This window comes from Harpia harpyja, chromosome 8 (assembly GCF_026419915.1).
Source record: "Harpia harpyja isolate bHarHar1 chromosome 8, bHarHar1 primary haplotype, whole genome shotgun sequence".
Lineage (NCBI taxonomy): Eukaryota > Metazoa > Chordata > Aves > Accipitriformes > Accipitridae > Harpia > Harpia harpyja.
In genome coordinates this window covers 37799752-37826556 of record NC_068947.1, presented here as the reverse complement: position 1 = coordinate 37826556, position 26805 = coordinate 37799752, and the positions used below count along the sequence as shown (strand labels likewise).

The window sequence follows — 26805 nt, the reverse complement described above, 5'->3', positions numbered from 1 at the left end:
TCATTGAGTTTCTTTTTAAATTATTGTATACAACCTGTTCAGTGCAGGAAGAGTCCTGAGGTCAGTGTACCTCGCCTTGTCCATGAGGAAGGCGAAACAGCAGCATGATCCTCTTTCACTACAATTTGCAGTATGTAGCTCTTCATATCTGACCAATTTTTTTCAAAAATGCAGGACATAACAATGAATTTTTTTTTTCAACCAAGATATTTGTGTTCTAGGTCTTTGAGCCCTTAGTGTAAGGAATCTGATGTTGCTCTTTTCTCCACCCTGTCAACAGGTTGAGACCGTTAAATGGAGTTCAGAATTCATTTTGGAAGGTGACATATTTTGCAGTACATGTGTTTATTACACACAGCATTGTATATTTGGCTGTTATGCAAAAAGATTGAAGAAATTTTGTGGCAGTGTCTGTAACATTCTTACCTTGGTCATGAGTGGTGAAACTGTACTCCCAAAAAATGTAATTGTGCAAAGTTTAAATGTTGCCCTTTTAAGAGTTAAGTTGTGACTATTTGAAGTAGGCTACACCATGATAGCTTACAAAATATAATTATGATTATACACCGAAAAATGTGACCTACATTACAGTATTTATCATTGATTTCTTAAAAGTCAAACCATTAGGGCCAACAGAAAACATATGATGTTAATAAATTCCATGTTAGCATTATAGTATTGTTTATAACCTACAGTGTAACCAATTTCCAATCTTGATATTTACTTCTGTCAGTAATCTCAGTATATCACTGAGACCTCACTGGCATCTCCAGGCACGGATGTACTTGTTGGAGGCCAAAATGGCTTCAGATCCACCCCTTGCATGCACCCCTTGCACTGGCAGACACTTGCACTTGCCTTATGCAACACCGATGCACTGCAGGGTATGAAAACATTATTCATCCCTAAATATCTTCCATTCTGCTTATGGACAATCCACTGTGACACTGAGTGATGGTAAGACTATATGTGTGTCATATTAACCAGTGGGCTTTAAATGGCATTAGGCATAAAGCTGAATTTGTGTGATGAAGTATATTGTAGCTGTACACATAATGATACACAAAACAGCAGAATTTCAGTTGTGTTATAAATTGCTCAGTAAGCGGAGCTGTAAATTTAAATTTGACTCACTGCCTTTATTTTCTTTTTTATCCTGTTTCACAGATGAACATCACAACACATTACTGAATTCAGTGTTGCTGTGGCCAGCAAGTTAACACAAAAACCACAACCACCACCCACACCGTTAGCCAAATTTACTAGAGAAATTTATTAAAATATCATCCAAAATAAATTGAAAGTTAGAGCTGTGGACATGACTGCTGCAACACAGACAAAACTAAGCATGTATAGCCTTCTTGCAAAACAGGTTACCATTAATGAACTTGTATTCAAAGAATGTAATTAACGTTGATAGTACTGAGTTATTTTTACACATGCACACATGCATGTGGATTTTTCAAGTAATGCATACAAACTACCATGCATTCCATTTGTTGAAAGTTGCTGGCAAAAATTAAGAATACACAATACTTGATTCTCCTGAATGGCACACACTTAAAAGAAATAAAATTTTAAACCTCTGGAAAAATTAAATTTTTCTTTCATTCATTACATTCTGAGATTCTTTTTTTTTTTTTTTTTTTTTCAAAAATCAAAGGGCCATTATGGTTTCCTGCAGTTCAAATCAGTCACATTTCTGTGTTTTGCTTTTCTGTTTTGCAGCTAGCAAGCTATACATTATAACTGTCAATTCTGCTGTAACATCTTTCACAGGATAAGCAAAGAAGAAAAAGCATATTGTCAAACAGTCAAACCCCTAACATCTTGTTAGCAGCAGTTTAATCTGACCATGATACTGTATCTAACATAACTAAACTTTTATAATTCTACTTTTATAGGTTACATCTGAGGAACAGAATTTCACTTTCTTCAGGATCCTTTGCCTTCAGTTGTCTGTATTCAGACATGTAGGACGTGACTTTCAAAGATATTTAGATGCTTTGATGTGAGATGTGGTTCTAGTAGAAAAATAGGTGACAAAAATCATTCCTACCAACAGCCATAGAAAGATGGAAGTCCCACAGATAAGAAATGGCCAGATATTTTTTTCTTTTTAAGGAAAAGCATGGTCAGCAATTTGCATAATTAGCATCATTATTAACTGCTATTGCATTTCCATATATCTTCTGAATAAAGTATGCAATTTCTTCCTCCACCATGACAGTAAAGAATATGGTACAATAAGTTAAAGGGCAAGATAGTTATAGTGTGTACGTGATATATGAAGTGTTGGGGCTTTTTTTAACAACTGTACCAGAAGATTTCATGAATAACAGGGGGAGGCAAGATTGCACTGTACTGACAGGTTTGCTGCAACAACATGGCTGATCTGTTGCCTGTGTAGGAAAACCATATAAGTAATGATGAGAACAATTGTAAATGACAATTGCAATTGCAATTGACAGTTAAAGGAGTGAGGGGGTTAAAGAGTGTATATAAAGCAGTCAATAATCCTGATTCATAAGCTGTGTTTGGCTGATTTATTTTGGTAACTGTACATTCACTTCCTATTCTGTATAGAGGCAATAACACACTAGTAAATACACATGTGATTGAGTATTGGTAAAGTCCTGTTGCAACTTTGTTGTTGCTAAATCTTTGCTGGGAAGTGAGGTGCTCTCACTGAAATTAATACTAAGACATGCTGAGTTTGAGAGTAATTGATAATGATAGCTAAGAGAGGTTCTGCTGTATTTTAGAGCCTAGCAAAGCCAGATTATATCAGAAGCATTATTTGGTAAGCTTCAATCTAGTTGTTAAATATTACAGTACGCTCAAAATTGAAGCAGGGTTGTGTCCTTTTAAAAGGCAAATTAAATAAACTTTGCACTATTTTTCAACAATAAATCATTCTCTTGTAATTCACAGAATATATAGCATTCGGCTGTGAAGGACACAGAGAGGTCATCTTGTCCATCTTCCTGCCCCAAGGCAGAATCAATTATATTTAAACTAGTCTGGATAGATGGTTGCCTATCCTGTTCTCAGAAACATCTCCTGGTGAAGATTCCATAGCCTCCCTGGGCAAACTGTTGAGTGTTTAACTATCCTCATAGTTAACATTCCTAGTGTTAAATTGTTTGGTTTTTTTTACAGCACCTTAAGGCCATTAACTCTTTTCCTGTCTGTGGTGGAACAGTTTGTACCTTTCCTCTTTGCAGCAATATTTTACATTTGTAGACCATTATAATGTCTTTACTGTCTTCAGTAAATCAGCCAGGTTCTGTCAAGTCTTTCTTCCTGGTATATGTTTGCTAGACCTTTGGTCATTCTTAGTGCTTTCCTTTGGACTCTTTCCAGTCAATTCATATCTTTTTTAAAGTATGGCTTTCAAGAGAGGATACAGTGGATGCTGAGCCTTACCTTCCATTAGCAAGCAGGAAATAATTATTTATAATGTAAACTGTTACTCATCTTTAAATATGTGTGGTTTTCAATAGCAACCATTGTTGGGTTTTATTTTGATTTATTATCACCCATAGGTCCTCGTCTGTGAAACAGGTGGCTGTCTAGTCTTTCCTCCAGGATGTATTTCTATGGTTGTTTACTGCCATCTCCATTGACCTGCTTTGTCTTCCAGAATTTTGTTCTATGTTTTCTCACACCTTTCCCTAGCATGCCAAGTCCTTCCATTTTGCTGATTTTCTCAGATTTGGAAACACACTATTAGTTGCAACATCACAGTCATTAAGGAGAAAACAGAACAGTAGCAAAAGCCCTGGACCATACTATTTGTCTTTCCAGGTTGACAGTGAACCACTGAGGACAGTTTCCCAGCTGTTATTACCCTGACTGTGCAGTAGTTTCATCAGAAATTTCCTGAGGAATATTGAGAAAAGTACTAAGGAAAAAGAGTTAAAACACAGAGTACAATTTAGAATACAAGCTTGTATGGATCATGATGTAATGTAGTCAGGACTGGCATCTCCTTGCGTCAGACTAATTTGCTTACTACCTTTCTTTCTTTTGTGCTCCCATTTTAGTCTCTTAGTTTCCAGATGTAGTTCTTGTACTAGTCACCTAAAGAATGAAAGAGTGGCAATAAAGCTACTGTACCCTGCAATGACATAAGATAAGACCTTGTGCCAGGAAGGCTGTCACAATTAGGGAAATATATCTCTATATTTTCATGGATTACAGTTGGTTCTTGATACTAAGCTAACAGATGTGTCTCAGAAGCCTTATACCAAGTTTTACCTGTTTCATGATCTTTTGAATTAAGATGTTACACTAAGAGTGCACTTTTATGGGAGAAATCTAGATTAGATATCAAAATAATAGAGATAATTTGGTTTCAGTCCCATGGCAGGTTTGGGGTCTAGATCCATGTCTGTTACCAAGGAACACAGCTTCTCCTTGAGGTGACAAGATGAAAGATGGGAGACATAATCATGGTGACTGTTATGTCCCCATTGTTACTTTTTTTAAGAGAAACAGCCACCATTCTCACTGGCTTAAATAAATTCAAACCTACATGAGTATATCAAACTAGTAATGCATCCCTGGTACTTTCAATTTGATGCAGTTATTCTCAGTGTATTATCTTAATGTTGCCTATAGTTTGCTTGTGGGTGAAGAGTTCTTGTTCACCCTCACAGTTTTGTTCGCATTTCTCTGATTCTTTCCTAGAATCATAGAATCATAGAATCATTTCGGTTGGAAAAGACCTTCAAGATCATCGAGTCCAACCATTAACCAGCCCCCTAAACCATGCCCTGGAGTACCCTGTCCAGTCGCTTTTTGAATACCTCCAGGGATGGTGAATCAACCACTTCCCTGGGCAGCCCATTCCAATGTTTGACAACCCTCTCAGTAAAAAAATTTTTCCTAATATCTAACCTAAATCTCCCTTGCCTCAACTTGAGGCCATTTCCTCTTGTCCTATCTCCAGCCACCTGACAGAAGAGACCAACACCCACCTCACTACAACCCCCTTCAGGTAGTTGTAGAGAGCGATAAGGTCTCCCCTCAGCCTCCTCTTTTCTAGACTGAACAACCCCAGATCCCTCAGCCACTCCTCATAAGACTTGTGCTCAAGGCCCCTCACCAACTTGGTTGCCCTTCTCTGGACACGCTCTAGCAGCTCCATGTCTTTCCTGTAGTGAGGGGCCCAAAACTGAACACAGTACTCGAGGTGCGGCCTCACCAGTGCCGAGCACAGGGGAACAACCACCTCCCTGTTCCTGCTGGCCACACTGTTCCTGATACAGGCTAGGATGCGATTGGCCTTCTTGGCCACCTGGGCACACTTTGCATAAGCTTACTGCCTTACATGTATGAAAAGGTTATTGTGGGGACTTACGAGTTCATTTATCATAGAATCATAGTCATAGAATCATTTGGGTTGAAAAGACCTTTAAGATCATCAAGTCCAACTGTATTTATGAAGTGTTAAGAAACCCAGGGGGCAGAGTGCTATTGAAGCCAAGATCATTACAACTAAATAATTCAATAATGCTAGAACCTTATTACAGAAGAGTTGTCAAATGTAGTGAATGTTATAAATAATATTAATCTTCTGTAGTCTAGGTATCCATTAGATACCTAATGTATTTTAGGTATCTAAGGATGGAGGTATGTATCTTAGTAATTCTGCAAACCTCAGAAAATGCATGTCTCGTTAAAGTAAACAGATGCAGAATAGCAACTAGATTTTTATTGGTAAGTTGACATCCTTAAATAACTTTTTAAAACTAATGTAAATGTCTGTGTCACTACAGAAAATAGAGCACAGTTATCTGTTCTTCATATGGGATATATTGACATTCTTTATGGACCAGTAGTATTGGTGTTAGCACTTTCAACCATGTTATGCTGCCAGGTTCTAGTTAACAGCTGTCTGAGTTAAAGTCTTCACAGAAGAAATAAGAGAATGCATTGTGTAAACATATCCCAATTCACCTAATATGCAAAGTTAAATGGATCAGCTTGTATGCCTGAACTTAAATGGATGAATGTTTGTGTCATTAAAACTGTTCCAGAAAAGCTGTACCCCTTCTCTGGTTTACGTTTCTTTAAATTTTACATTTGTTTGCAAGTATGTGAATAAGGAATCATACTTTTCTGGAACAGTTTTAATAACTCAAAAATTCATCCAGTTAATAAGGAATGAAATAATAAGTTTTTCTTATTCTGTGTTGTTTAGGCCTAGCAGTTCCATTTGCCAAATTTGTGATGAAACAGAACATGCAAGGCCAACATTGGTAATTAGTTGCAGGGGGAGTGCCAGGAATGCGGTACAGGTTAATACGTAAGGACAAGTTACAGTCCAGAAATTTACCTGAACTATAGTAAGAAAGAGCCTTGTGATCAATCTCCTGTCACCCCAAAATAGAGAGACCATCAGCCCTAGGGAACTGCTAGTTTATCAGGTAGTTATGGTAGTGGTTGTCCAGATGTCACACATGGTGTGTCATATAAACCTCTGCCTCAAGTGGTTGTATTGTGGACTTTACTACAGCTTAAAGGCTCATACCTAAATTGCTAATGGAAGGCAACAAGCTTCAGATATCTTTAACAGCAGATTCATATGAAGAAGAAGAATTAAAATATGGATTGGTAATTTTCTCATATAAATGATCTGATATTGTATTTTATGAAAACATGAGAGTTGGATGTGAGGAAAGGAAACCTTTGGTTATTTACAACATCATCTTCTTTCTAATGCAGCGATTGATATAAACAACTAGAGTTGTAACTCTGTGGATGGGACAGGAAGAGAGCAGAAGAGAAAAGAAAGGTTCTTGAGAAGGAAGTAATATCAATTTGTTTTAGCAAATGGCAGATAGGTTTCTCTGAGTAAGGAAGAGATTCTCTTTATCTCAAACCAGACACATCCTCCTCACACAGCAATCAAAGCAGTTGTATGTAATGTTGCCAGTTGGGACATGCTTCCCACACACAGATTAATTTTCCAGTATACAGAAGTAAAAGCTGCTGAAAGTAACCATTTTCAGGGATTAGCAAGAAATCTTTGAAATTTGGAAGTGGAACAGTCATATTAGGCAATGAAAATCTGTCCAGACTTGTTTGAGTTATGGTCTGTTGAAAACTGCCCTGTGTTTTCTGTGCTTTGCTCCAGAAAGCAAGTGAGAACTTCAGTGACAGAGGTTGGCAGTGAACACACACCCATGCATTTTGCTTCCTGATCTCACTCAGCATTGCAGCTTCAGCCAAGGCAGATAAATTATTTCTGCTTCCACCATTCTTCTAGCACTATCATCAACATCCACACAAAATAATGCCATTATTTTAATAGAGTTTTCATCTGTAAACTGTTTATTCAGAATCTATTAACTCAGCCCATCACTATGTTCTTTGTATATTTCTGACCTCCAGATTCCTTTCTTTACTTCCTCTCTACTGTGAGTCTTGCTGTATCCATTTCACAGACTATAATTATCTTTCTGATTCTTAATACATACATAGTTCAGGCTCCAGATTAATAAATAATTTAGATGCAAACTGTCTAGGATCCATTCCAGACTCTTGAAGTTTTGGTTGGAAATACAGTTTGCAAAAAACACTACTTCTTAAATCTTACAGTTCTTCACAGATAAACATAGCCTTGGCACTGCTTATAAATCAGCAGTAGATGGTAAAACTGTTAAGGGGGACACAATTGAAAGAGAGAAGCAATGTGGAATAAATACATTTTTTTAAAAAAACGTAATTACATGGTGTGAGTTTACAGAGTATTCAAGTAAGTATGTTCTTAATATAAGCTCAAAACACTAATGACAATTCTGTAAACACATTTTAAGAGGCAAATGTATTCAGTCTGACATTCCAGAATAGATTCATGACTACATCAATCGGTAAATATTGTCATTTTTCTACTAAACTTTAACAAGGAAATTTCTGCTGAATAAAATTTGAAAGTAAATAAGTTTAGCTGATAATGACTTCATTTCAAAACTTTATCTAGAGTAGCATAGTACGGAATATTCATAATAATAGAAATCTGAAAGAAACTACTATACTGTTGCTAGAATTCACATAATTGATTTCATTTCTTCCTTAAAAACCAGAAACTTGTTGATGTATCCCTAGACTGATAATAACTTACCTACTTTGGAAATGAGTCTCCAGTCTTTCCTTTTTCTGCTTTTTTCCTCTCAGCTGTAGTTGAGTACGTTATTCAGCACACAAACATTGTTTTGCTGTTTTAGATAAGATGGGCAATTTATGTCCAATTTTTAATGTATGCCTTTATAAGCATTGAAAAATGTTACCTCGTGGCCTATATAAACACTGACTGCCCAATAGTCATCTTGCCAGAATCACTGTTGTCAAAACGAGCACAAGGAAGATCAGATGAGAGAAGTTTTACCACATGGCATTCACCCTTAACACCAAGTGGTCTTTGAGCTTAAGAGAAAATCCTGTGAATACACTGATAACCACAAAGAGATAATTAACAAGCACAGCTAATTCTCTTTGGTCAGTAGCATTTTCCAAAAAAAGGAAGCAGAATGCCCATGCATATGCCACAGCTCATGAGATAGCTACAGGAGCTGCCTACAGCCTGGCTTCTAACATGGGTTACCAGGTGTGGGCTGGGACACATTCACTGAGCCTAGGCATAGAGGTTTTTTTATCTAGCATATAAATGTAAATGAGTATATAATATATTTCTAATCAAAGAGTTCATCTGAGGTCACAATAATGATAATGATAGCAATCTTCCTACTTCTAATCTTGGCATCGCTTATTTGAGGGAGTCACTTGGTGTTTGTAAGCAAGAAGAAAGTCAAACCTTTGTACTTAATTTCATTGATATTAGTGAAATGTGAATTGTGAATGGTATGAATATGATTAGTGAAAGGAATCCTCGCCCTCAATTTATACTCTACATTTGTTGAACGAAAAATCACTTTTTGTCAATTGACTCTTTGGAACTTCAGCCACAAGTGTTTTTCTTAACTGAAAACAGCAAGCCTTTTTTCAATGATACTAATTACTGTCTAGAAGTGGAGAGTGTTTATCTCCTACTCCTTGTTCATACTGTTACAGGCTAGCAAGGCTAAAAGAGTAGATAATCAGAGCTTTCGTTGCAGAACTGCAGAATGTACAGCAGGCTGCATGAATACATTCATCTTCAGATGTCACCCATGAAAAGCTATTTCACTCATTGAATTAAAACTCACTGCAAAACATGAAGTACAAAATTAAAACCTATTACCTCTCTTTTTATAGAAATACCATGAAAAAGGGCATCTGAAAATTTAAAAGCCCCTGGAACTTCTTAACCATCCCATTTATAAGACCCCATCAACATTTCACATGAGAGGTTCCTGTCTCAAAGGATGAATTCCATATCATAGGAATGATCAGATTTTACTCAGGATCTTTTCTTCCAAAATCACAAAAACTGGGTGATCAAACGCTGAATGAAATGAAATTCATATTACTAATTATTAATGGGCTAATCATTCCCCAAAATCATGATGTGTACACAATTTATCACAAAGGTTTTGGCCAATATTGCAGGCTTTGTTTTTTCTATCATGAAAACTGTAATTTTAAAGTATTTTACTTCCAGCTAATTTGATAATACATGTGTGATCATGAAATCCAAATGTACAGCATACAGTGCTTGCAACAACGTTCTGGGTATCATACTTAACTATAAATATATAAAGATTTCAGAGTTCTTGTTTAACATTGTGCTAAAGCTATTTTCAGTTTAAGCAGTGACTGAAAAATACTTATTTAATAGACAGCTTAAACATACACGGATTGTTTTAGCCCATAACAGAAGTACAATATTTCCAATTACTATTCCATTAAGACTACAAAGATGATTCAACACAACAGTTGTTGTTGCTGTTAAAAGCCTTAATCACATTAATGTTGTCACACCAGTCTTCTCAGCAGCCAGAACTTCACTGTGCATTGACATTTAACACATCACAAAATAAATGGCTATAGCGTTTGTAGAACTTTTTTCAAGCAATTCCCTCATTCTTTCCCCCCGAAATTGCCTGTTTGTCTAGAAGCAGCAAGGGAAATTAAATTAGATGTTAATATCCTACCCAAATATTCTGTAACTTCCATCACTTCCTCCTTAGGAATTGTAAGCTTCTTTCAGCATTTGCTTTTTCTCCCAGAGAAGTCATAAGTAAAGCCCAAACTTGCTATAATTGGGATTTTCTAAAATAGTCTCATTCTATGTAAATATTGCTAAGTCTGGATTTATTCCCATCCACCAATCAAGAAATAAAAGAACTCCAGCACTTCAGGTTCATAGCAAAGCATTGTCTTTCATAAGGATCTCAAGGTTAAACTCATCAGTGTTGGAGACCTGAACAGCAGCTTTGCCCTACCAAGTGTTTGTTGTCTTCGTGTTTCCAGATAGACCCCATAAATTTAAGTCTGGAGCAGACATTAGGGGCCTTGATATAGAAAAGCAGGCCTTTTGAGATATTTTCACCAAGAACTAGGTTGTAGTGGTATTCTTCTCAGAAATGAGGCCAAAACATGTGGATGCTTTATTATTCCCAAACCAATAAAGTTAAAAGGATATTCAGAGTTAAAATCAAACTGAAAAGTAAACCCCAAAAAAGCACAGAAATAAATAATCCAGACACCTGAACTACTCATTGTGCTATCATGCAAAAACCTCACAGAGAAAATAAGCAAAGCAGCATTTGCAGAAAACGGGTCCTTTTTTATTATTATTACTTATTGTCACTGGAGAAGAAAACAGAAATGTTTTCAGACACACAAACCCTTCTTCAGATTATTTTGTTGAGCCGGGGTGCCGGAAAGTTTCCCTGCTCTTCCCAAAAATATTGCTTGGATACTAAGAGACAAACCTCTGGTTTGTATAATATTTCCATGAGTCCATCACAACTCCAGCAGTGTTTGTGTCATGGCAGTGCCTGTGTCCCCACACTAGATCAAACAAAGGCAACACTAAGTCTCCCTTAGCCTACTGGCCGAGGCAGAAAAGGAAGAAGGGTTAACATTAAAGTTGCCTCATGTGTTTCATAATACACATTCCAGGTACAGGCTGAAGTTCACTGAAGTACTTAGTGTACTTCACTGTAGATGGCTGGTTAAACCTTAAGTCTGTTTTTTGATGGAAATTCCCATTCTTATTTAAATACTATATATGACTATAAACAAGGGTGAAAAAAAATCTTTACAGTAATTCTTTATACTTTAAATGCAGGTTGCTGCTGAATGTTAAAAATCTCTGATCAGGCCCTTCAAAATCACGGCACAGTCCTAGAATAACAAAATTCTAAAAACTAATCCAGGCTTTCTAATCTTTATTTTTTCTAAACATCATGGAGCGTGTTCATTTTGTATGTCCTTGCATTTCTACTGAAATTATTAAAGCTCTTTTTTTAAGAAAAAAGCAAGTTACATATGGATTGATTGAGTATACAGTTGTTTGTCACAGCTAGGCCAATCCAAGGCAGGTAAGTATATATCCAAATCTTTTCCAAACCTCTGTGTTAAGTTCTTTCATCAGTCCTTCTGTCTCCCCTTTTGCTGGCGCTTTTATTTTGTACAAAGCACACATATCTCCATACACATTCCTCCTTCTTCCAGATATGTCTTTCTAGTGTTCACCTCTCTTCTACTTTTTCTAATAAGTATATCTCATACAAAACTTTTCAAAAGAGCTCTAGGAAATTTTAGTAAGTTTTGCCATTGTTTGTAACTGAAAACTGATTCATCAACAAAGGTGCAATCTTCTGCTGCCTGGATTTCTTGGAGTTGTCCTCCACGTGTGTTATTTTCTATTGGTCTTAGAGCACATCTGCACCACAGCTATTTTGGTTACAGCATTTTGTCATAAGAGGCTACTACATCCTATTTTTTCCAGTGATCTAATGGCTCTCTTTAAGAGCCATTTGTGAATCTGGGTTTATTGAATACTTCGGAAGACTGCTGCACTTCTCAGAATAATCACCTAACCATAAGCGAGATACAATTTCAGTCCTATTGAGAATAACGGCAGCTGACTTTTGAAAAAGGGCAGTCCTGCTGGGGATGTTGTGCAGTAGGATGTTCCTCTTCAGCCCTTTTTGAGAGAGAAAGTTTCTTATGCAGAATAACAGGGAAAAAATGACATTTTGTGCTAAAATAAAATTTTCAAGCGTACATGATCTCTCTAAGATATAGCAAAAAGAGAAATTCTAAGCATCTATTATTCCATTTTTAAGACTGTTCAGGAGAAACATATGATGCAGTTTGTTCAATTTCTTAGAGAGCTTTTCCTAAAGTGTGTTTTGATTGAAGGTAACCAACTTGCTCACAAATATTCAGAAAATCCACTCAGTTTTCATGAGTAATACTCATAATTTGGGACAAGCTGAATTCTTGTTTTAAATACACAGCAGAGTTTATTCTTAGATGAAATCACCAACAGTGGCTATGTAACAGCACCCCAAAAATTAAGTAACTGGTCAGTCTTTTATGCATGGTGTTGCAGACAAGTTCCTGTGATCCATCTCCTTCTTCGAGCCACTATCCTGACAGAACTAAAGTTAAATCTGGGTCATCTTTTGAAGTGAGATGCTGAAACCCAGTGACGTGAGATAGTAACTCAGAGGCAGACAAAAGGAGCTCTGGATTATTCCAGGTGTGTGGGCAGTGGCATCGCAGACTGGGAATGTGGCTGAAGCTTGTTGCAGCTCCCTTCTAAATAGGACATGCAATGTTCTTTTCCATGGGCACATGTCAGGGAGACAGTATATACCCATGCCACATCCTAGGACGAAAGTGATGCCTCACTATAGTTAATCTCTAATCTTAAAAACTAGCAAGAGCACCCAGGTTTTGCAATAGAGACCTTGCTTGGTTGACTATTCCCCAACACAGATTTCTCTCAACTTCAATGTTTACACACTGCTTTGTATTTGAAATTGTGAAAATTCATTATCTGAAGAGGTTCTGCCAGATAATTCCCTATATTGCCTAAGTTCCAGACCTTAAGTGGAGCAGAACAGGTGCAAAGGTCTTTTGCTGGTTTAGATGTTGACATGAGTTCCTTCAGAAAGAATTCCAGTCTCGCTGCATAAAAATACCACAGCGAGCAGTCCTCAGCTGCATCCCTCCAACAGTAGTTTATACTTTGTTTTCCTGTTTCTTCTATTCATATACCTTGGCATCTTGCTAAATCTACTAACATAAATGATATAATTTCCACTGTAGTTGTTCCCATGGGGATGCATCAGGAAATTACTATTTCTAACTTAATTAGTCAGAGTCTACCTGATAAATGAAGAAGATGTTCTGAGTTTTACATTGTCTGCATATTCAGGATATTTAAGTTCTCTAATAGCACTTTCTACTTTGAATTAAGATTCCAAGCTCTATATTTTACAACAGTGAGATTAAAAATTCAGGCTGCTTTAAAAGTTGCTCAAAGGCAGTTAAAGACCTCTGCGTTCTTGAAAGTGTCATTCAGGAATGACAGAATTATTTGTGAGTGCTCTGGGATGATGTCATTTACTTGAGTGGAATCTGGGGAAACAAAATTACACCACCCTTTGAAAATTTGCTGCTGAACATTAGAGTACAAATTTCCCTCTGCACAGGAAAATGCATTTCATACAAGTTCTGCTTTTACTAGCCTAGGTACCTCAGAGCAGAATTTAGCCCACAAAAGTTTCTACTGTGTTATTTGCAAGGTAATGGAAATCTTTCCATGATTTGGTTGGACTAGATGACCTCCAGAGGTCCCTTCCAACCTCAGCCATTCTGTGATTTTGTGATTTCAATAGGGGTAAGCACACTCATTCTTGTTAATTGATGTTGTGCTCTAATATTTTATGGTACATATTGCAAAATATTGTTTAGTGATCTTAAAAATTAGATTTTCCTAAGACATATAAGTTATGTGGGTAAAAATTTAGGCATACCACTCTATACTCTATCACTTTTGCATGCATGTGTCAAAAAACTCTAAAATAAATTATTAAAAGCATATTATAAATCTCCGGATTAGTGCATTCAAAACAGTTAAAATTAATTGTATAGATCCATGCTTTCTAAGTGCACTGAAAATATGATCCATCAAATTCATCAGGGATAAATTTTAGCCCTGCTTCTGATCTTGTTTTTTTCCATTCCAAGTCAGGCCTTTTGAATGCTTTACAAATTGTAATCTGACATCATAATTTCAAAGTTTTATAAAGCCATTCCTCACAAAAACCTTCCATATGTTCCCCCATAAAAGATTATGAAGTAACGTGCAGTTCCTGGTGGTCTAGGAAGGACAAATCAATAAAATTATGTGAGAGAAAAGTCGACCGGTTTTCAGTACTTTCCGTAATGGATATATTACAAATAATTTTAGAATAATTGCTCTCACCCTTCTTCTAGCTTCCCTGAGGAAACACTAGTAACAATAAAAAACAGGTTTTATTTTAGAGTGGAAGGTGCTTCTAACAGAAGCCAGCCTTCTCCCAGACATTGAGTGATAACATTGGATAATTCCCCTATTCAGAAGCAGGAAAACTCATTCTACATTCTGTCCTCTAGTATTTCATTACTAAATGGTACAGTCCCACCTTCATGAGAGTGCAGTTAGGAGTGAAAACATCCTGAAGTCATTCAGTTGCTTCCTGCCAAACTGAACACAAAAGCTTATTATAGTCCTGTGACTTACTTCCCTAAAGCCTTCATCTGCAAAGTTCCTAAGAAATTTCTCTTAGCTGTATTTTACACTCCCTGTATGAAAAGCATCAAGACAACTGACTACATAGAAACAAGTATCAGTGGGTTTTTTACATTAAATACACTAACTGTGCATTTTTCCTTTTTTTTCCAAACTCTAAACAAAATCTATGGGAAAAGAATAACAAACTAAAGTCTTCTTTTGATGGTACTAATAAAGAGATGGTGCTGGTAAAAAGAAATAACTGACAGTAATTGTGACCTCTCTAGAACTTCTCCTTCCAGTTTATTAAATTAAGCAACCAAAGAGCTCCTTTTGAATTTGAAGCTGTTAGATGCCCAGAAATACACAGCACCTGAAATGGTCAATTCCACCTGCAGAAAGCATTGGATCAATTCAAAGTGTAATAAATAAGAAGAAACAACAACAACAAACAACAGGGCTGAAGACCAGTCTGCATCTTCCATAGGCTTTCTAATAACCTACTTGAGCCTGGTCGTTAGACACAATGCAGAGACTCTAGCAGCATTCTCCTTTTTAAAAGCAAATCTCCACAAGCTGCGCTAAGGTCCCACAAGTACAATTGCTATAGTGAAAAAAAAAGTGCTTAGTTTGCTCTCAGCAAGGCTCAGGGACCCTGGCACAAACAGAACAAGCTGATGGCCCTGCCTGCCTGTACCTGCGCAATTTAGCAGCTTCAGATGCCACCCCTGCGAGTCCTGTGGGCCGGGAGGCTGCCGTGGCATCGGCTCAAGTGCTGCTGATGGTAGTGGGGCAAAGGAGCCAGCAGCTGGCAAAGAGGAAAGGGTGGGATGCGGGCCCCTGAGGACGGCTGGTGCTGTGCAGGCACTTTACCTCATACAGGAGCAAAACTGGTGGGAATGTTTGCACTCAAGTCAGCAGACACGAGTGGGTATGTACTGTCATTAAGAGAATAAAACTGTGTTCAGTTTTTGTGGAACATTCTTAGGGTCTTCTGCTGGAAGTTGCTGCAAAGTGTCAGCAGCAAAAATAATGGGTCAGGTTAACATTTCTCAGCTTGCTCAATCCCTGAGAGTTTTAAAGTGCAAGTTAGTTCCTTTTAAATGCTTTTTACTATAGCTCATGAGGGCCCCTCCACCCCCCATTCAAACAGAAGTTGTGTCTTTCACTCTAGTCCACTGTGTTCCACCAGTATTGCACCAGGTGTGTTTGGTGCCGTTCTCTTCATCTATCCATCCATCCATCCATCCATCCATCCATCCATCCATTTAGTACTATTCTTGAGCCGCATGGCGGAACTTTCTTTCATAGATCTAGGACTTTTCAGCACAGTTACCTTGCCACTAGCCCTAGGCTGTGGGATGTGCCTTTGGTGTGGGGAAAAGTGACTGTTGCTTCTGGCTGGCCATGCTGTCGTGATGCAAGTACTAATAAATGTGTGTGAATTAATGTATGTGCTCTGGAGCTGAACTAAGCATATGTATTTCCTTTACCCAGCTATCTACTCTTGCCCTTCTGCTCTGTGTGGTAATATGCTACTAAAACCATGCCAGTTTAGGATGCTATACCAGTGATTTCCCTATCAAATTTTATAATTCGTGGGATGATATTCCCCCTGGAACCACAGATGAAGGTGGAAGGCAGGCTAATTGATTCAGCACTCCCCCACTGCCTCTGAGTACAGGCATTTAGCTTTAATAATTGTGAAACACAAGAATTTACGCTGAGTTTTAAACTGGTATCACAGGACTCAGTGTATACTTCATGAACTCTCAGCTATTCAGAGTATTGCCATAAATTTTTACTATTTCAGTGCACTTTTCCAACTAATATCTGTAACTAATGTATTCCCATGTTAAGATGGCATAATGTTCATAGTGTATAACTATGGAGGGGGGAGAGATTGGGTTTTTTTCTCAATAAATCCATGCCTGTAAGCTGCTAAATAAGAGCTGTATTTCGGGGCACTGAGGAATCATGGCTTAATATTCATGTCTCCTTTTTCCAGTTTAGAACCAGTAAGACCTTATACTAAAAGCTCTTCCCGTTAGTGTAACTGCACCCACTGCAAAAATGAGTGTTAATTTTTACACAAAACAATAGAACGGGTGTAAAGCACTAGTCTCTGTATGATGTACACTGACAGAATGGCATTTTTCAAGAAAGTCGGTTAACTAAAGAAATAATATCCTAGCATCTTGAAAGTGTCCAGTGTGGTTGCTTTAAAGAGATTGTTTAAACTAAGCATTAAGATTTATATTGCTAGTATACACCTCTAAAAAACAAATATTGCTTTTGCAATTTGGAGTATAAAGCAGCAGGATATAAAGAAGCAGGCATGTTTTTGGTGGACTTTTTCTTTAGCTAAGCATGATTCCAATTTGGAATTGTCCAATTAAAAAATGTTCAGATAGAAGGAAATGCAATTCTTCTTCATTTATTTCCACACAGAAGTTTATAATATTTCTGAGAAGCTGGTGTTTTCTCTTTAATACCACGCTCCCACCTCCCTTATTCTTTGTTGTCTTAGCAGAGAGCTTTCTCCCTTTCTGTATCGAACACCATTTTTTGTTGCAGATTTCCTTTCAAATATTTCATGAATGTGTATGCAAACAAGTAAAAATTTGACTAAGCTCCTAAATTACTGTAAATGCCCAAAGCTCTTATCAAACCTCTGTCCTTCTTGTCATGATTGATGGGACATATGAGAATTAATTTTCTTTCCCAACTACCTGCAATAATAATCAACTTCCACATACATAGTCATGTAACAGAGCCTCAAACCCTATTCACATTGTGCAGGCGGTAGTACCAAAAGCACCCATTTGTTCATTCTGGGGCATATGCTATCTTTTAATTTAGGAACATGCATGTTTTAAGATGAATGAACTTTCAACCTCTCCTTTGTCTGCGTTTTTATGTTGATGGATACTGATCAGGGGTGAATGTTATCAACCTTGTCCTTTTCAGAAGCTGTTTGTAGACTTCTAGAAGAGACTAAATGAGGTCTTGTTCTTGTAACTCTGTATTCTACTTAATCAGAGACATTTTTGAGGTGACAGTAGACTATTTGGATGGGATTCAGTTGCCTAAAACGACACTAGGTGCCTAGTCTTAGATACCCAACTGCTGCTTTGCCTCTTGCTGCCACTTTCAAAGAGTGCAAATCTCCTGCAGATCTTAAGTCTGCCACTTAAATGTGAATGTCTCAGATTTTCTAGAGCATCTCAAATGACACAAAGCATTTATGCTTAAGCAACTGAATCCTACCTTTTAAGTGTGAGAGAAAAACATTATTTGTATGTATTCTTTTAGTTATTTGCTTTTTATAAAGCCTCAATAATTTTAGCCCTCTAGCTCTCTTCTTAGTATTCACAGACTGAATTGCTCCAAAATTTGCTGCTCCTTGTTTTTATTTCTGAATATGTACAAAAAGTGAAATAAATTTGGGTTTGTCTTCATTACTTTCTATAACAAAGTAACTTATTGTAAGACTGCTAGGAAACGAGTTATTTGCCATTTAACACCATTTAAATGTAGGAAAATGTCAATGGTGAAGCTCAAGCTGTTTGGCTTTTCTGAAGGTCCGAACATATGGCATGTGACTCACAGTAGGTGTACTTTGTGGTTGGTATAATTCATATTTTGAAACAGAGAAGCAAAGTTTTATTTGAGAAGTCTTCATACGTTCATTATTTAGCCTTCATGTTTTAAGATGCTGTTTAGTACGAAACATCTTGGAGTTGATGGAACAATTTTCCATTTTAAAATTGAATCTCTGTGTATTGTATTCTGGACGCTCTATCCAAGATCACTTCTGAAAATATTTTAAAATGAAAGCCATGGAATTTGGAAACGCTTTTACAAAAATGCTAAAGGCTTTTCTGGAGTGGCCAGAGGGAAAACTTTCATGCCTTATCTTTAGCCATCAGATATAATAATACTGCATCCAGAACACTAATTAAACGAATTCTTTTTCCACAGACTGCAGCAGGTCTAATAACAAATTTAGAGGGCAAGTATATTGAGGAGAAACAATAGAACTCTTGCTTGAAAATAAAAGAGAAAAATTCAAAGTTTTCTTAGGCTATTTAAGTTCAGCAAATACATATGTGTGTTTTGAAGCTAAATTTTCCTCACTGTATTTTTATTAGTTAAAAAAAATCCCAACTGTTGCATAAGTTTTAAAGGGGCCATTTATTTTTCTCATTGTAGATAAATATTAAGGTATTTTCTATCTCTTAAAAGAACAACTATGAAATAGCTGCAAGATGATGAAAACAAACTTGCCATTGCCTACATTTTTGGATGGATGCTTCCTTGATGTACTTGCAAAAATACACAAATTATTCTAATTGTCAATTTATATTTATTGCAAGGTGGGAGAATTTTGACTCTGTGCTTTTAAGCAAGATGTGTACAGCTCTCATTTCAAATCCGTCTCTGATGCTGGCATTCACTGAGCAGTAACACGAGCTAGCTGAAATGATGTCTCTAGATCTCTGTACATACGCTGAAAGCTGAAACAGTGGACCAAATGATAAAGAGTCCTTATTTATCATCACTATCATAGATATGTCACAAGTACTTATTTTAAAAGAGGTGGATGAGATAATAGTTGTTTCCAGAAAAAAAACTGTACATTTAGGCAATGAGAAGAATATAAAGTTTATTATATTGAAAGCGTAAAATATGTTAAGCTTCTGGTGAGAGCAAAGCAGAAAGGGGCCATGTCTCCACTGCTGTTTTTTGCATGCATCGATATATTGACAGGTGTTGGGAGATGAGATAGAAGCTCTGACTGATGTAGCTGTGCTGACACAGGAGTCAGTAATGTAGCTGCAAATTCTGGTTCCCCTTCTCCCCTTGCCCGACATGACTTTTTTCAGGTGGTTTGTCAGGTGGCTTTAAAATACTAGTATAAAACAGCATTGCTGGTATAGCTTCGCCTCTACTGGTCTCTCTTGGATTTGTATGGAAAATTGTAAATTGCCTGTATGGTAGAGTCATTTGGAATGCATTATGAATATCCAATAGGTGCAATTTGCCTTTGAAATACCAAATTTTTTCATTCCTCCTAGAAGTGCTGGAATTCTCCATTTGCAAAGTATGCAGAAAACAACATCTTTCTGGTTAAAGCTGTGTATTGTATGACTTGGTTAAAAAGCATCAAAGACTTTTAACTGCTTTTTATAAGATCTGTTCCAGTGAAACCACTGTTAACTCTGCAGAGATTTGGTTATTCTTTCTTTAAACAGTCAACTTCTTTTATCAGCCAAAGAACAAGTCATTTGATTAATGATCATTTTTATCTCTTTGAAAGGATCCTTTCCGACCATTGGGGTGAAGTCTCTTTCGAGATTCCTGAGGGCGGGATTTTTAAATAGCATCCTGACCTCACATCCAGTGTCAGGGGGTGGATCTTTACCCCCCAGCATTTCCTCTGGTAGGTATTCCAGCCTATTCGCCCACATTGATTTTTCCCTTCACCCTTTGCCCCATCTCTCCACACATCTTAGGGAAACAAAATTCGGTATTGGTCAGACACGGAGATTAGATGTCCCTTCCAATAAAAAGCCAAACTGAAAGGAAATGGAAAAGATAAATTACTTTTTAGGAACTAGCCATTTTCCTGAATCAATGTATAGGAGAAATTGTGAGGGAAACTGATCTGTAGTTAAGTGGTCTACCTAAGTATTGGAAGAAAAGGCCTGGTGCCCGCTAATCATGCACTTCCATGAAGCATGCCTGTGTGCACCAGGGAAACATAACTTTAAAAACGCCTCTATAAAATCCCAGATTTTATGTGAGACTGTGACTTTTCCCTAAAAATTTACATTCCATTGCTAAAACATGGAAGCAAAACAAATTTGGAAAGGGAAAATTTAATTATGTATTGATAGTGTTTAAATCCTTTGTATGCTTCTGTAGTTGTAACTTGTATCTCATAAAAACAGCCTTAACGTTTTTAATAACTTTTATCACAATTTGAACTACTTAGTTCTCTTAAAATGCATGAGAAAACCCCATTGCTTGTGTTGCCAGCATGGTATTCTGCACTGCCTCTGGCAAGGTCCCCAGCAGAGGCACAGCTGTATGATGGCACACAGGACCCCAGAAAGTTGGCATAAGGTTGAGTGTAGGCCAAAAATGAGAACACCATGCCAGGTAAACGGGCTGCTGTCAGACACTGGGCTGTAACAGGAAAGGACAGGTTAGAGGCATCCTTTCGCAGAAAGCCTATATGTGTTATCCATTCTCTTCTGGAGCCATTAAACAACATCTTTCACCAAAGCTAATAAATGTAGAATAAGTACATGTATCTTAATTGTAGTTAAAACTGGATCAAAGTTCAGTTCTGTTCTTTTCCAAACTACATATTTCTATGTAAAATTAATCTGTACATGGGCTAATGTCACACTTGTATCCTTTCAGGACATCTTATCTATTATGTTACTTACAGTTTTTCTTGAAGAGGAAAAATCTCTTATGGCAAAAGTAGGGTGAAAATTGAAAAATTACATGTTATTGATTTGCTATACAAAAGAAACTGTTCTACTTCTCTATGCCCCATTTTATCTATTGCAATATTATAGGCCTCATAAATACAAGATGATTCTTACTTTTCTTTTTTTTAAGTGCTATTATTTCTTTGTTTACATTCTTTCTTTGAATAGAAGCTTCTCAGCAACTTTGATGTCTTTTCTTACAACTGTTCAGGTGTCTTTTGTCAACAGTTTGTAAAATACTTTCCATATTTTTTTCTCCTTGGGATATCTCAGAGTATTTAATAGCCTTTAGGCTATTTTGGCAGTCAGCATAACAATGAGATTGGTATCTGTAACCAAACAACACTGTGGCAAAGGAAATAGTCCAGGCCCCGTAAAATTCTCTTTTTCGAACATAGTGTTATGTATAGCATATCACTGATTCTATTAGATTACAAATGGCTTAATTGCACTTGTGAACTGATTCTCAACTACATACCTACCTACAAGTTTATTTTATAAGGTCCTCAGGACTGTTGTTTTCTGAGTGCTCATAAAGCTTTTTATCACATTTTTGGACTTAAATCAGAATGCTTAAATGTGGATTGTTTAATAAAACTGGTTCATAATTTCTTGCTATTAAATGTCTTTTGCTAAGAATTCTGATTCAATCTGATGAAATATTCAAAACAGGGAAAAAAACAGAAATGCAGCTACATGATGTGCAACATAGACCCTAGCAAGGTAATGGAAATAAATGTTATTGTTTGATCATGTCAACAACAAAAAAATGAGTGAAGCAGCAACCCCACAGAAATGGAGAGACTGCCCACCTTCTGGAAAGTGTGGACTGTCAAGTAGTTGAAAGCCAGTGAAGAACTGTGATAAATCCAATGGATGAGATGTGTTCCTCTGAGGAAGAGTCCATGGGGGGGGCCAGGTGGCATGAAACTCCACAGTACAAGCCAGAAATTGCTGTCAACAAATGTGCCCTAACAATCATATCTGCAATGCTGCTATTTAACTCTTCCTTTTTTACTTTATCATATTTGTATTTACATAAACCACAACCTTAATTCTGAATTGCCTCTCTTTGTTACAGAGATGACCAGAGGATGCCATTTCCATTTCATGATAACTTTCTAAATTGCTAAAACCAGCTTTGCTGTACATGTGAGAAAAAAACCCACACATTTACTGCATTTTTGCCAAAAAAAAATTCTGTTGACGGGAGTACTGATCTGGCATGTGAGAGACTCAGAACTGAATCTCTTACTGTGCATGATTCAGTGGAAAATATAAGTTCATGCTTGAATCCTTAATCGCTTTAGTACAAACAGAGAAGGGATGTACCCTTTGTTCCTCTGTATCGAAAAACACTGCACCAAACACCTGACCTTTTTTCTGAGTATTGCTTTACCAAGGAACAAAAAGACCCAAGGCAACAATGCTCCAAGAAGGTATTTAAGCAGTGATATCGTGTTAATCATGGCAGCCTCTGGCTGTTAGAACAGCAATAGGCAAGCAAAATCAACTGTCCACTGCAGTCTCGATGCTGTCTCCAAGGCTTATCCTCTCTCATTAAAAGTGAGAGGATTGCTCTTTGTGTATTGGTACTTGAGGGAAGCATGCTCGATTGCTGCCTTTGATAGCACAGTGACCCCACCTCCATTATCTGAGATGTGGGGGTCATATTGGACAGTAGCTTTCATAAGCCTAACAGAAGTACTTAACATTTAATAACTTTGCTGAATTATAACCTAATTGCTTCACATATAGCTTATGTGTAAGATTTCAGTGAATTTAACTACATGGAAGGCTTAAAATGCCGGCATTATTCTGCTATTAGGGCCATTGGGAACAAAGATAATGAGATGTTTTTTTATTTACCAAGACCCTTAACTCAAGCTAAGTGGCAGATTTACTTCAAAATAGCCAGAAAATTTATTCCTTACTAAAGACAAAATGCTTTTACATGTTTTTTTCTACAAAATTCCCCACAGATGTTTTAAGTGAAACACAGAACTAAACTGGAAAACCTACTATAAATAAGTATCTGGAAAATAGCTTGGCAGGACAATGTAACTGTTGGTTTCCCTTTTTCCCTTTCTACTTTTCACTCAATGGTTGGGGAGAGTGTATTTCTTTTACCATTGCACTGACAGCTGACGTTCAGTTTTGTGTAATTTGGTGTCTGCTTTTGCACTGTGCAGAGGTTCACTTATGTAAAAGGTATCCTCATTTAGCCAACTGAAACATTAATTTATACTGCTGGCATGGAGTGTTACATCTTTCTGCATAAATAGATTGCCTCAAATGTAGGTGTTTTTTAAGACTAGACATAACTATGCTAATGCAATAGTGCTTATATTTGATAGTTACATCAAAAGTCTGTCACAGCTCTACAGCCATTTCACTAGAAGCAAAGCTTTCAGCAGGCCTTGAAATATCTATCCTAGATGTCTGCAAAAACAAGCCCATTTTCAGACAATAGCTGCCTTTTGATTTAGCTATCATTAATGTCACAAACTACTTAGTTTCTAGTTATCCCACCTGTTAGCAGTACAAATTCACATGACTTAGTTGATGTAGGTCTATAATGACAGATGGACTCACATAAGCAATAAGTACTTTTTCTCAAGTAATATCCATGCCTATATGAAATAGAATTCTTAAACCACTTAGCAGTTTACACTCCTCATCATACTTACACTGGCACGAGCTGTGGAAGCTTACCCCTTCCTTCATAATTACACATACACGCACACAAAGATACAGATATATATGCATGTAGTAAAAAACCAAATAACTAAATTGCCAGTGCTGCATCTATTTCTTCAAATTCCAGCTCTTCCAAACTAACTACAGTGTTGTTTTCTCCATTTGGGGGAAATTCTTAGCTTACTGCTCTTGCTGTGTATTGGCAGCTCTTGATTTCAGTAACATGTAAAGGGTTTGTTATGTAAATGCATACCCATATTGCCTGGCAGAAGTTATGGATAGAAAAATCTATGGTATGCTGCTGTCTTTGAAGAGTGTCAGACAGATTGTTAAGCTTGCTGAGTTGGAAAGGAAGGGAGGGAAAGCAAATACTTTTCCTACTGTTTCTTTCAAGCTAAACTCCTTTCCTGAGTTTTTCTGTTGACAGGAACAACTAGAGATAGGTGTCAGGCTATGAGAAACTATAAAAAAGTTCCTGTTAAGCAAACCTCCCATACTGCATTCATACTGTTCAGTATTCAAAGTACATTAGCGGGGGGGGGGGGAACCATCAAAATCATTCTTTCCATTCACACCTTTCTGTGCACATCAGTGCTGCAATTTGCTTGTGAATCTTCTGATCTCCCCATGTAGTCAGCAGCTGGATCATTGCCCCCTATTTCATTGACAGAACACCTCTCTGAAGCTTCTGTGAAAGTATCTTGATGTGACTTTTTTAATGAAGTATGAGCATCAGTTATTTCCTACCACTTATTTTGCAAGGGTTAATTATCCAGCTCTTTTACATCTTCCTTTTTAGGAAAATGGAAGCAAAGAAATTGGGCTTGATAAAACAATCCACCCCTCTGAACCTCAAAAAATATATTATATGCAAGAAATGAGCGTGCACTTACTTTCCAGAAACTTAGAAGTGATACAGGACAGATTGCTCACTGCTGTCTTGGACTAGGTAATGACAAGACTCCTCCTCCACATAAAGTACATTATACAGAGGATATCCCCTTTTCAGTGTTTTACTGCCTGGTTGTCTATAACTGTTTGTCTAACATACATTGTAGTGTTCACATTTATTACAGGGAGCTTCTCAAAAACTCAGACATAACTGTAGAATATTAAACCAGATGATTAACAGTTTTCTTTTCCCCAAAATTAATATTTTATTACAATTTCCAAGTGCACCTGAGTGAGCCCATTATTCTTGATATTGTATAAACTGACAATTGAAAGCAAATTGTATTGACAGAACCTTATTGAACAAAATTACTCAACAAGAACCATCAAGGAGCAATTGTTCATAGTGAAACTCAACTATAATTACAGTACTCCAATAATGAGAAAAGTAACTTTTTTTTTTCAACTAATGCATTTTTCCCTACTCTGAATTCCAGCACCTAAACTGATGTATTTGTTGTTAAATGAAAATTGTTAATCCTTTGTCAGTGACTAACAAATTCTTTTATTGCATATGCATTTTCTAGGATATCTGAGCCAAATGGCTCTTTTGGTTTATTCTTTCCAGCCTCAGTGCTATTTCACTGGCCTGTCTAGCCTATAAACCCTACAACTAATACATAACAGCATGTATTTTCTGAGGGTAGAAATTCAGATGTATATGGACTTTTCCATTAGGCAGGCAGGAAGCACTTCAGAACCAAAATATGGATGAGCAGCGAATAACATGAATACTGAGAGAAACTTTTTTTTTGTGCTGGTCCATTAGGATTTAGCTTGAACTGTAGAACTGGGATTAAGCTCTGAGTGTAGGACATGATAAAAGGAGGTCTTCATTCTCCACCCTTGCTAAATAGCTCATTTCATGCTCAAGATGGTCATCATAAACAATTCCAAACATTTTAGCCCTAGAAGTTCAGAAAAGTTTATTTGCATATGTGGTCATTTTTACATAATATACACTACTATTGCATATTTTTAAAAATCTGACTACAGAAAATGTGGTAATTTATTGTAACAATCATGTGAATTGAAGCAAGTTGCTGTTCATTACTAACAGGAGCGGAAAGATAGGAAGAGGAGAGCTGGAGGAGCTTGCTGGATACACATAGAAATGTATTTGTAAATAAGCTATACACAGTTACTTTGTTTCAAGATGAAAGGAAAAGAAAAAATCTGAACTTCTTTTTTAGCCTAGCAGTAAAGCATTGGGTGTGAAAGCAGATGCAGAATTATTTGACTTTTTGTGAGGTGGGAGACAGAGGGAATAGTTAACTTGAATAATGTTTAGGGTTTTTTGGTCTGTTTTAGGTAAGAAGCCAGTGTACCTTTACCAAATTCAACTTGCTGAAGTACCATTCCAGGCTCAAATACTGTGTATGGGAAATAATCTCCCTAACTCTGGATTTTGCATGCTGGTATTTAACAAGCCTGTTAGGATGCTTTATACAGTTGGTGAAGACTAGACAGTTGTGGACTGACTCATATGACCTCTTTGTGACTCATAGTTATGAAAATTTGACTCCTTCCCTTGATATGCCTTTTTCTTTCTCAGAAAAAATCTAGAGTTTGCTAGCTATGGAGATGTCTCCATAGTTACGGGAGTTAAGTTATGGTAGATGAATGCTTTTGGTTTTCTTCTTCATGTGTCAATGAGTTTCCATATTTTTCTTACTTCTTCAAGATGTATATGCTTGTCTAAAAACCTCTGCATCTAAATTTTGCTGCTTGACCCATCTTCATTGTAAATCTTGGGTTTTGTTCACAATGAAAATCAGAGTTAAAGGGAGAAGCTTGAGAATGTGTGCCTTCATATCCTGAAGGTACAAAACTTCAAAGAGAAATAAGAAAAAAAACATGAGAACACAAAAATGTCACAGTGTTAGGTCCAGTGCATCATTTATTTGTTGGAGTCCTGACTCATGATGTTCTGGGGTTTTAATTTTTAATTTAGCA

The 26805-nt window shown here is 36.9% G+C and overlaps 1 protein-coding gene across 6 annotated transcripts in view; it reads left to right on the top strand.

Moving 5' to 3' along the window:
* The window catches only part of EPHA6 (EPH receptor A6), a 529992-nt gene that overhangs the window by 414797 nt on the left and 88390 nt on the right, over positions 1 to 26805 (top strand). For 3 of the 6 annotated variants that reach the window (XM_052794413.1, XM_052794415.1, XM_052794412.1), the window contains one exon: positions 20013 to 20135. The exons of the other annotated variants lie outside the window; for them this stretch is intronic. In XM_052794413.1, coding sequence (XP_052650373.1) covers positions 20013 to 20135 — 123 coding nt within the window. The remainder of the gene's footprint in view (positions 1 to 20012; positions 20136 to 26805) is intronic. 6 annotated transcript variants of the gene reach the window in all.